Source organism: Pseudopipra pipra, chromosome 4, assembly GCF_036250125.1.
Source record: "Pseudopipra pipra isolate bDixPip1 chromosome 4, bDixPip1.hap1, whole genome shotgun sequence".
Lineage (NCBI taxonomy): Eukaryota > Metazoa > Chordata > Aves > Passeriformes > Pipridae > Pseudopipra > Pseudopipra pipra.
In genome coordinates this window covers 20,368,367-20,380,403 of record NC_087552.1, presented here as the reverse complement: position 1 = coordinate 20,380,403, position 12,037 = coordinate 20,368,367, and the positions used below count along the sequence as shown (strand labels likewise).

Here is a 12,037-nt window from a genome sequence, read left to right as displayed (position 1 = left end):
ATGCACCAGAGGCAGAAGCCCAGCGCTCCAGAACACACGAGCAACCCTGCAGCCGATGGAGGAGCTCTGTCCATGTCTCACAATGACTCACGCTCTCTTCTCAACTTCTCTCAGCTTGTGCTCTCTGCTGGCCAAATCAAACCGTCACCAGCGCTCAAACATTCAAAAATCACATACTTTGAAGTAGAAATTCTTGATGTGCAAAGCAAGAAGCAGATCTGCATTGTGGACAAGGTGAGTGTATTACTCCAGCATGCTGGGGATGTGCCTGTTTCGCACAGTGCCAGTTCAGGGACTCTGTTTTCACTGTGTTGTGGTCTTACTCTGCAGTAGAAGTACTTTCATTCTTTGGGAGATACTCAGAACTTTTTGTTAGTCACAATTCTGGGCTGCTTTTCTCCGGAGTTTTTACAAATAATCCAGCACTGGTTTGTTTTAGACCTCCTGGTCGTTCTGTGGACTCTAGATCTGTCCTTAGGCTGTCTCTTGACAGTGTTTATTTCAGAGCATGATACTGAAATGTCTGCTTCAAAGTGGATATTCAGTTTTAATACATTTGTAAACCTTACCATCTCAGTAATGCTGGTATCCACACACACTCAACTGCACACTACTTATTAGATTGGGCATTTTAAAAAAATTAAGTTTTAAACAAAGAGTCTTATCTAAAAGAGATATTTTGAGATTTTGTTTGGTTAGTTTGTTTGTTTTAATAATGTGAGTAAAAATATAAACTATGGCCAAATTTTATAAGTAGGATGAGAGGACTAGGTGGGAATGAAGTTTACAAACCCACAAAAAACAGCTAAAAAAAATGCTTCACCAATATTTGCATCGCAGTTTTTGTGATTCATTTTGTGATTCTCAGCGGAAGAGCTGGTCTGTTGCATGCCATGAAAGTGGGAATCCTAATCTATTTAGACTATAGAATTTTTCAGTAACATAGTAGAGTTTTGAGACTTACTGTTTTGGTAGAAGAGAAAAAAATAAAAATAAAAAAATTCCCTTATCCTCACTGGCAACAGCTGGAACTGGTAGATAAGTTTGCTTCAAGCATTTAATGCCTTTGAAATATGTAAGGTGGAATACTACCAGATTTCTAGTGTTCTTGATCATTTAAAGGGTGTTTTTGCAATTTGTATGCCTAGTTAAAGGCAAATGTCTCATTTGTTCATTCTTTATGAGGCAAAATATTTTTTTATTTTTTTTTAATCTAAACAAAGAGGAAATATGTACAAAATGGTCAAATAAATATGATGACTATTAATATCAGTTCTAATGGTAGTGTTCACATTATTTAATTTATTGAGTGATATTTACACAGTTAGGTTATCTACATACTATACTGAATTAGGTTTTTATCCAAAAAAAGACTGAGTCTGTTCTTTATCTTGAGCTTTCCTATAGTATCATTAAAAGAAATATATTACAGAAACAGAATCAGATAAAGAGCCACATTTCAGGAATCCTTCCATGATGCATGCTGTTGAAATGATAGTAGACCTGTGTTTTAATTTTTATTCTGAATTTTGATGAGCCTCAAGATTTTCTACACCTTATCCAAACCATGGACTCTGCCCCTGCAGTGGTGGAAAGAGAGACATGAGTGGTGATTGAGAAGTACTCTCCATATAGAGGTAAAATACACACAAGGGAGCAATAACAACTGTAAACTGAAAGTCTCTGCTCAGAAACAGGAATCTGTGTTCAATTTACATGGGCAGCACACCAAGGGATTGGTACAAGTATAGTACAAGGCTGAGATTTCCAAGACTGCCTAAAAATTTGTTTTCTGAATGCTCATTCACCTGGCTGTCTAGGTCCCTTCATTTGCTGTGATAGTCCCTTCCTAAGACAACCCTGAAAGTACAGAAGTTGAGTTCCTTACTTCCATGAACACTTGTTAGTATTGGTGAGCTTTGTTTCTGTTGGTTATTAGATCAAAAAAGAGACTGTTTTACTGGATTATGCATAATCTTCTGTTTAATTAAATGTAACTGATACAGGCCCAACATGACCCTTCTAATGCCTCTTTTCTGTTTTTAAGATAATTATGATTAACTTTGTTTCCTGAGATTGCATGTAATTACTACTTGTCAAGATTTATAATAGGAAGAACAGGAACCATAGATTTTAAAATGTATGTGTTTGCACTCTTATTGCATATTGTTAGTAGTTCAGACTATTATGATTTAGCAAATACATTTCTAATATTCTCAGATTAATAAATCTAAAGGGACAAACAAATAATGGCAGAGAGAGCAACCTTTTCTTTCTCTACCTAATAGAAACTCAGGCAGAGTGATTCAATGATTAGTGCTATGTGGTTAAATACCAGTGGCTGCTTCCAGAGGTTCAGTTTCTATGAGACTCTGCATATGAATCCATTCAGATCAGTGGGAGCTCTATAAAGTCTGCAATATCATGATACATTTAACTAGCTCTGCTTTTAGAAAGAAATAATTTCTTGTCCTTAATGCAGTGTCAGGGATTTAGAAAAGGTGTGTTTAGCTGTGTGATCTCAAGAAATCAATTGGCATAAATAGGTTTTGAATCCAACATGAGTAACTGTGAATTAATTCTCTATCTGTAAAATGAAAATAACATTATTTTCTTAGGCTTTCTTACCTGTCTTATACTTTTGGGAAGGACCAGTCACTTACACTAAGTGAACTGAGTGGTTACTATGAGTTTTTGATCATCTTTAACATAAAGAAACAGAATAAATACATATTTGTCTGTTTTCTAAGCCCGCAAGACAAATTCACATCACACTGCAGGCTTTTCCACAGTCAGGAAAGGCATAAAAAAAATACTGAAAGGAAGCAGTAGGAGAGGAAAATCCAAGACATTTTGTCCCATAGTCATCTCTTCAGGAGCTAGGTCTTGAAGAAAATTACCTAATCTTGCAAAACTTAAAGTAAATTCACAGGAGTCAGCAACACCGGCAGTTCATTTTGCACATTCACACTGTGAACATAAAATTCTTCATAGGAATATAATTTCTTTAATATTGTCAACCTTCTCTGGGGACTTTCTCTGCTATGGATGTGGCATTATGCAAGTAGTTTGGTGCACACAACCTTTTCCAGGGAATTACTTAAAGAATTTAAAAGAGAAATAATAAGTAATGTGAGATCTGTAGCCAGATGGGGGTCAGTCTCTTCTCCCAGGCAACCAGCAGTAGGACAAGAGGGCAGGGTCTTAAGCTGTGCCAGGGGAGGTCCAGGTTGAATATTAGGAAAAAATTTTTTACAGAGAGAGTAATCAGACATTGGAATGGGCTGCCCAGGGAAGTGGTGGATTCTCCGCCCCTGGAGGTTTGTAAGATAAGACTGGATGTGGCACTTAGTGCCATGGGCTAGTAACCATGACGGTGTTGGAGCAAGGGTTGGACTTGATGATCTCAGAGGTCTTTTCCAACCCAGTCGATTCTATGATTCTGTAATCTTTCCCTCCACATTTGCTCTTGGCATAGAAATTAATTCTGAGGTGGTAGGCTATGGAGAAGAGGCTTCAGATTTTGGGGGATCAGGGCAGAGAAAGGAGGAATCAGCAGTCAAAGGCCTTACAAGAGCTGATGCCTGAAAGCCACAATTAGGAATATTTAGCCAAGAAATTTGGCCCATATTTTGACAGTCAGTCAAGGGGCGATAAGGAACAGTTGGGTGTCTTTTGGGTCAGTCTTCAGTCTCTTCAACATTCATATCAATACTGCATTTTTAAAGATATTCTGTAGTTGAAACATGAGTCATAAAGGTTTCTTGCTCAGTGAGTGAAAGGACTATTAGCAAAGAATAAGTCTCTTCTTTGGCCAGTGTAAAACAGCAGGTGAGCCTAGATGATCACAAGTCCCTTTTCTTCCTCACAGCTTATTAATTTCTATGGATGAAATTCCTGTCTCTGTGTAAAGAAGAGAGGGCAAGTAATTAGTGATTTCTTGTTAGAAATATTTTCAATGAAAAAAAGTCCTAAGATGTCTAAGGATTTTGGCTTTTGTATTGCTTCCAAAAAGACATAGAAAAAACCAGAACATGCAAAATTGATCAAGTATTATAAATGAAAGAAAACAATTCCTTTTTGTATTTTTTAACAAATAATCTACATTTTTTGCCAGCCACAATTTATGAAAAATACATACCTTCTCAAAAACTGTTTTACTTGTGCATTGTTCCAAAAGGCTGATGTAGGTTGGTTTTAAAGTTATCGATGTGCAATGATTTGATTTATAAATGCTGTTAAGGCATTTGTGAGTTGCTTAACTGTTTTTTTATAGCATTCATTGTATAATATTTTTTTCTTCAAATTAACTTGTAGTAAAATGTATTTTCCCACAAACATAGTGCCATGTAATTAACTTTGCATGAGTTGCTTTTAAGGCAGAAAGTGTTACACAATACAGTTTTTGCAGAATAAATCACCTTTGGGGAAACCAGCAGAGAAAGCTTTTTCCCATCTAAAGCCTCAGAGCTCAGTATTTTTGTGCTATCCGATTTTGCAAGTTAAGCTGTAAACAGAGGTGCAAGCTCGGGTTTTGGCTACTATGCAGTGACCCTTCTCTTCAGAAAACTTCCTAATTTCTACTGAAAAGAGCTTGCTTCCTAAGATGTTCAGGAAGAGCCTCCTTTCTTGGTGTGCTGCAAAGATGATGGAAACTACTTTCCTGCTGTTCCTTAAACCAGCTCTCCGTGCACTACACAATGCCTTCTCCCGCTGAAATCTCTTTGTAAAACCCAGTTACTGATAGTTAAATGCTTATGGTTAGGAATATACACTGTAGGAACATTTAACTATATGTTTGTGCTTATAGACATGCTGTGCAATGCCTTTAATGAAAGTCATGTGAACATTGTTATTTTTATTAGATTAAAAGACCATTGCATTGACACAGGTCTGTGCATCAACCCCATCACTTGTATATACACAACTCTTTCTGCATTTAAGTATAACATTGTGTGTGTTATTACATCTTTGCCAAAGATTAATTAGGGCTTATTCTGATTACTCTGAAAGGCCTGTCTTTGTATGAAGGCGTTCACAAGCAATTTTTTGTTTGAAAAGCACTGAAAACAGTAGTGTCCTTGTATCTGCATACTGGATACATACAGTGGATTTACACTGGCATGTCAGCAAAGCAGAAATGGTATTTCTAGTATCAGAAATCTATTAGTCTGGCCTATGGGTTGCAGCTCCATCACAGAAAGTGAATGGCCGAGAAGAACAGTCATTGCCGGCTCTCTTTTGCATAGTCAGCTCTAGCAAATAAAAATAACTTCTCACATCATGACTTGGAGGTTAGAGATACCACATTCATTTGAGGTGAGCAAATGCAATCACTAAAGTAGGCAATGAAACTCTGCAAAGGAACTCTTTGCAGTACCAGAACATTGCCTCTAACATCAGACTTTCCTCATTAGCCTCATTATAAGGAAGCAAAGTAAAGAAGGCCTTTCCCAGGAGAGTTTAATATTTTCATTGCTTTTTTTTAGTATTTTTATAATATTTCACTTCAGAGGATTATATATTCTTCTTTGTGGAGAACAAGCAGAATCTGTGAATATCCACAGCAGCCTCATTCCATGAGTAGGATTTTTATTATAATTTTTCTCATTCAAGCAATCTATCATTAGAGATGTCCTGCCTCTGATGTCAGAGATGCCCAAAGGAACTGAATGACCAGCTGTGTCAAAGGAGGGGGTTTTCATAGTAAGACCACAAATAGGTGCTGCAATTCCCAGTGCTAGCAATTCCCACAGCAATATGGCTGACGGAACACAGACACAGTGCTAGCTGGACGTGGGCTCCTTGCTGTGGAAGTCCTCTTTCTTACTTCCCTTTGGAAGGAGGATTTCATGGTGTCTTGTGCCTTTCACTGTATGTTTCCACAGCATCCAGCACAATGGGGATCTAGTCCCTGCTGGGAGGCACTGCAAAAAAATACATTACATTTACAAACTCGTTATAAAATCTGTGTGTTTTCTTGCTTGCAAAAATTGAATCTTATGCCTACCCCCGACTGCTGGAGGTGATGACAGTAGTATTTTCTTCCTCAGTTATCAGTTATACTTGGTAAAGTAGGTAAACATATTCAAATTCTGTAGTAGCAATGCATTACACTTATTTCTTCCCGCTCTACTAGAAATTCACATAATTTTAGTGTCAATATAGCTACAGATAGTTTCAGATGAGAAGAGACAGCTATTCATATTATTTTCTGCTTACTCTTTGCTGTCATCATTCTTGTTTCAATATGGCTTTTTAAATGGAATACCTGAAGAAACGGCCTTGGATTTTTCTAGAAGAGAGAGACTGGGGAGAGGAGAAGCTGGTAACTTTAGGGCATTTAGCATTTTTAAAGGGATAATTTAAAGAATTACAGAAGCTGCAACAGAAGAGTAATGATTTAGCTGATACTAATCGAAGTATAGAAGTGCCTTTAAATGGCAAGTTTTATACGTCTCTTATTTTAGATAAAAAAGGTCTAAGCCTGGAGGAAGAAATAAAGAAACAAATATAATAAATATTCCAAAATATTAAAGCTTGATTCAAAGCAAAAAGAAGAGAGTCAGTTCTTGAGACATCAGTGGTGCTCCAGCTCTTCACAAATGTAAGCCGTTCTAGTGAACAGTAAAAAACAGCTATGCTACCAGAGCAATGAATATTGCCAAAATTGTATCTGTAGAGACAGATTCCCAGCCAGTGTGAAAATGTCCTCTTTCCCAACAGTTATGACATTTTACCCCAGCCGCACATTTGCCTTATTGCATCAAGGATAATTCATGGATTATTGCAAAATATGAATGTACTGGAGCAATGTAAGACCATAGGGAGCTGTAGGTGTTTTATTAGTCTAATAGTTAACAGCACAACCCATGATGGAAAGTTAGGTGTATAATGGCATGTCATATAGGCATTATTGTAGCATTAAAATACTCCTGCATATGATTTATTGGTCCATCAGAACATGCTTCAGGTTATTTCTGAATCAGACCTGTGATTCTTCACAAAATACCTGAGCCATGTAGTCATGGATCTATAGATATCTAGCAGTATATATTAATTCTATCTCTGTAATATACCTGCCTATGTTTAAACAACTTTGGATTTTAAAAAGTCCTTAAGCAAGCTTTACTTTCTTAACAGCTGTACTTCTTGCGCCTCAAAAGAACAAATTGTGTCAGACTGACCATCAGAAGTACAGCCAACATCTCTTCATTGCACTTGGTATTGTGAAAAGTACTTGTATTTCTAACTGACCTAATGATGCCTACTTGTTCTCACATATCACCCTTGCTTCCCACTCCTTTCTGCCCCTTCTCAGCTTCCACCTTCCCTTCCTAGACTACAGGGGGTTTGCTGTCTCTCTGTCTTTCCCTACCTGCTCTCCCCAACATAATATGGGACCTACTGACCAAATTTAAATGCATCTGATAGAGGAAGGAACCCCCAGGTTTTAAAAGATTACTTAGTTCCTGGTAGCAGGCAGCACAGGCAGCTCAACCCTCAGGGCAACCAGCAAGTGCACAGCAGCAAAAAAGCCCCAGATTCTTCCCCAGAGGCAATGTCTTAGGAGACAGGGAAGAGATACAGGGCAGCTAGATAAACCTTTGAGATCCTTTATTAGTGGAAAGTAAGGCTTTATTAGCTCTGCCACTACTAGAACTACTTGTTTGACAATGCATGTTCTTCTGTGAATTTTCTTTTTAACTGGTTGATCTTAGGGTTTGTTTTTGCTTTTTTTTTTTCCCATGCAGTTTCCCAAACAGATTGTCACCAACCTGTGGTAAGCACTGGTTGAGTTTCTTGGGTGCACTTCTTGATTTTAAGTGTTAGCAGTCTGTGTAGATATAAAAAACCAAACACAAATATCTACAGCCATCTGATGGAAAAAGGAAGACAAATTCAAAGAGGTTCTACAGCTAAGCCATATACTTAATTTGTGCTAGAACTGGCAACCAAAATCCAAACAAAAATCTAAACCTCTCTATAAGCCTCACTTTTTATTCCTGAGAAGTATGGGTCAAAATTACTCTTTATTATTTTAATTATTTATATTTTATTTCATTTTATAAAATAAAATAAGTTATTTACAATAAACTAATATTTATTTTAAATTTTGTTTTATTATTTATATTTTGTATTACTTTTTTTTTTGTCAAATTATTATTTTTTAAATGCCCATCCCAAATGTTGTTTTCTCTGAAAATGACAGTGAAAAAAATGAGTCTTGAATTTTTATGAGGTAGAATTTGGGAAAGATTGCATTACAAATAAATTTTGAAGCATTTCAATCTGTTATGACACAATAAACATTTCAAGTGCAATTTATTTTCCAACTTAATAGTGCATTTATTTGCATATTATTTCCTATTGGGTTATTTTCAATGACATGAGAGCCATGTGTTATATTATTTTACACTATCATGATAGATGTGTCAGAAAATAATGCAAAAGTAATGAAAGTTCCATACAGATGAGAAATAAAAAGTAATGAAAATAACACAATAAAATGAATTTTCAGCATGTTTCTGAAGCAGTGGTTTTGTTTTTTTTTTTTAATTCCTATTCCATTTTAAAAATTTGAAGTCAACACAAATTTACACATCCAGAGTTTTGCCAGAACAATTCCATTTCCCTTGTAGAAAAGTGTTGTGACAGAGGCTTCCTGACTGGTTTCTGCTGTTAATCTGTTGAGGTGAATACAGTAACCTTACTCAGCTCCCCTTAACAAAAGGTCAAAAGGCATGGGGTAGAAACAATTCTAGTCAGATTTGCTCAGAAATAGGCAACCGTGGTGAATTCTGTAAACGGAGGGATGGCCCGCACACCTTCTGTCAGCTAATGGGTTACATTCTCTTTACTTACACTTTCATCTTTAGCAGGGAGAGAGAAAGCTCTTTCTGGTGTCTGACACTTTTTCAGGAAGTTTCTTGCAAAGAAAGAGGTGTTTTTTTTAATGTAAGTACCCAGCTAGCAGTACAAAAGCAATTAATCATCTTTAGAGACAAACTTGGCTAGTGTAAATTGACATGACAGCACCCCACAAGCATGTGACTGTGTATTCTTAGATAATTTGGCCCATAATCACTGGAAATATTAGTCAGTTGGATTATCTCATATGCCAAAGTTCATGTGACCAGACAATAATCTAGAAGATTGCTAAGTGATACAGCTCTCTACTTACGTATGTACTGGAAATTACTGGAGCTAAAACGGTAGTTCTGCATATCCCTGGTTTCTGCAAAGACTGGCTTGAGATCAGAGCCAGCTGTTTGGTAGGCATTTCACTGCAGTCTACCAAGTAAAATACTGAATTCTATATAAAGCCTTTGTGTGGTTGCTGACAACACTTGTCTATATGTAGGTACTTCTATGTCATTTCCATGATGAGCTCATTTATTTATATCTCTTTGGACATGACTGGCACACCGGTTCACCAAGATAACAAGAGAGCAGTGTGGGACATACCGAGGAAGGTTACAGTAAAACAATACCCAATTTTTAATAGTCTTTGAAAATTGACAAGAAAAAAAAAAAACTGATCTAGAAGTCAAGTTCACAAAATATGGAGATCAATTAGAACAGGTGTTTTCCTGATGAACTTTCTGTGAAATGCTGCTGATTTCTAGTGGTACATCATGGTCTCAAGACAAGGACAGGGTGCAAAAGCAGGAAGTATTTGTTGAGTGCTGAATTTAGAAAGTACCTGGCTTTCCCATTGGCTGTTTATCTGTTTTGCAGCCAGATCCTCAGCTGCAATAAGCTGATGTCACCCTTTTAGACAAATTTACCCTGGCTGAAGATGGGGCTGTGGTTAATGAGCAGCAGTAGTGGCAGAATTTCTGAATTTCTGCAATTATGGAAAATGATTGCCTGTTACAAAGTAGGTGACTCAGCAGTGCAGTAATAATGATATATCACAAGGAGGAAAAAATATCCAAAAGGAAACCTTGAATGAAAAATCACTTATTTGCTGAAATTCTATTATTCAAATTCTTATTGATATTCTGCTGACCTCTAACCCCTACAATAATTCTTTGGTGCAAGAACTGTGTGATACAATTACAAGCAGATCACCAGATTTGGCATAATTCCTTGACTTACAAATGTGAAAGAGGTAGGAAAGTGGATAACTATCTGACTAGCTTGCACTCACAAAAGGCAGTATTAAGTTCCCTTAATATCTTCTACTTAGTGCTCTTCCTTAGGTCATAGCCCAAGATACTAATTTGGTATTTTAAATCTTAAAAAGAAATGTCATGCTTTGTGCATTGGTGCATAAAGGAAGAATAGAACTGGTAGGATGACCCAGAAGGTCCTTTCATTTTTGAATTTCTATAAAATCAAAAGTTGCCTCAAATGGGAAAGTGAGAGTATTTTTGCTATGAAGGTACAGGAAAAAGAGTATTTGAGGTTTTTAAATCATCCTTTTCTGAGTGAAAAGTGTAATCAATGCAACACACAGCTGTAAAATCTGCATTTCTTCATAACATTTTCTTTTGAAGAAAAAGTAGTTTTGAACCTTATACATGATAGTAAACTTTCTAAAAACTAACTATATTTAAAATCTGGTGTTAGACTACAAGTTAAGAAGTAGGGAAAGCAGGCTTGACCATTAGACTATTGAAGATATGTGCCAAGTAAGAGGTATTTTTACAGTGAAATCCATCTTGCTTTAAATAAGCTAAAGATGGTCTTTCACTCTGTTTTCCGTTTGCATATTTGAAAAGTGCTGAAATAGAGGAAAGGAAAGGTTATAACACTTTCACAAATAATTCAAAAGAATGAAAGGAGTGTAAGACTAATAATTAGAGTGAAATATTCCAAGGTGTTTTATTCAGTTAGCACAAAGGGTAATAAGAGCAGATGCTTTTCCAGTCCTTACAATTCTTTAGCTTGTCTTGATGTACAGTGAAAAGAACAAAAGATAATTAATGGTCTACAAAGAGGAAAGTCTTAGTAGTAAGCCGATGTCTCAGCATCCATCTTCACATTGATCAATATTAGAAACTATAACTTCACTGGTTGTTTTATGAGATCTTTAAAAAAGGACACAGAATTATCAAGATCATAAAAAAATGTATTTCATTCTTTTGTGGCCTGTAGCCTCATTATTCTGCCTGGAAAAGGACACTCCGATTCTTCTATGTCATAGCCCATTCTGAAGAGGAAAGTATTTGTGTTATTTTTCAACCCATGATCTGTGTAGTTTATCTCAAGTGGAAGGGTCCTTCTCTAAGCCAGCTGGCTCATAAAACAAATGTGTTCCTGCCCTCCTGGCTGGATGTGTGCTCCTTGCCTTCCCTGGGCACCCTCAGCCCGTTCAGTGTGGTGCCATGTGGAGCTGCCAGCCTGTGACCAACCAAATAAGCACATTCTCTGGGCCCCAGCTGGCAAGATTTAAACTAGCTCTAGCCTAAAGCAGCTTGGATGTACTCAGGCACAGCAGTGCTCCTGCTAATGAGCTCTGCCTCTCTCACAGGTGTCACACAGAGCACGGTCCTCCCAGCTGCAGCTACATAGTTCAGGTGCCACCTTTGGAGGTAGGGGAGGTGGTGTGCGATGTGGGATGCTATGGACACACTCACTGGTTCCTCTGCTGCAGCAGACCATTGTAAGCACAGATCCTGGCAGGCACTTTGTCACTTTTAAATACCTAAGGCATGTGAATGGTTTTACAGGTAGACCTAAAACACTATCTTAGAGAAATTTTTTTAGCAGCTAAAGTTAGGTGATGTGAAACCCATGGCTGATATAGGGAGCCATTTGGAGGGGAGAAAGCACTGAATGTCTCAGGATGAAAAAGGGAGATGGATGTAAAGGTAGATTTGCTAAGAAGGGCTGGACTGGACATTTTGAACTGATTGAGAGCAGCTCTGCCCTAAGTCAGCACATACTCAGGAGTGCAGGAGATGGAGACCCTGCCTCTGTTTCAAGCAAGCACTGTTCTGTAAGTGTGCTAAGCTTAACAGTTTTTCCAGCTTTCTTTGACTTAATCAGATGATCATCTCTCCAGAGCACAGGTTGGCCCTGGCTC

The 12,037-nt window shown here is 37.3% G+C and overlaps 1 protein-coding gene and 1 long non-coding RNA gene across 19 annotated transcripts in view; one reads left to right on the top strand and one right to left on the bottom strand.

The window, feature by feature from the left end:
* TECRL (trans-2,3-enoyl-CoA reductase like) overlaps positions 1 to 12,037 on the top strand; it is a 104,660-nt gene continuing 92,623 nt past the window's right edge. For all 18 annotated transcript variants that reach the window (XR_010430006.1, XM_064651874.1, XM_064651873.1 and 15 more), the window contains exon 1: positions 1 to 234. Coding sequence is in view for 17 of the 18 variants with exons in the window: in XM_064651874.1 (XP_064507944.1) it covers positions 1 to 234 (234 nt within the window). In the remaining variant the exon portion in view is untranslated. The remainder of the gene's footprint in view (positions 235 to 12,037) is intronic.
* Positions 640 to 12,037, bottom strand: part of LOC135412887 (uncharacterized) — a 404,646-nt gene continuing 393,248 nt past the window's right edge. The window contains exons 11-12 of the long non-coding RNA XR_010430007.1: positions 4,142 to 5,927; positions 640 to 3,903 (exon numbers count right to left, since the gene is read on the bottom strand). This is a non-coding gene — a long non-coding RNA (uncharacterized LOC135412887). The remainder of the gene's footprint in view (positions 3,904 to 4,141; positions 5,928 to 12,037) is intronic.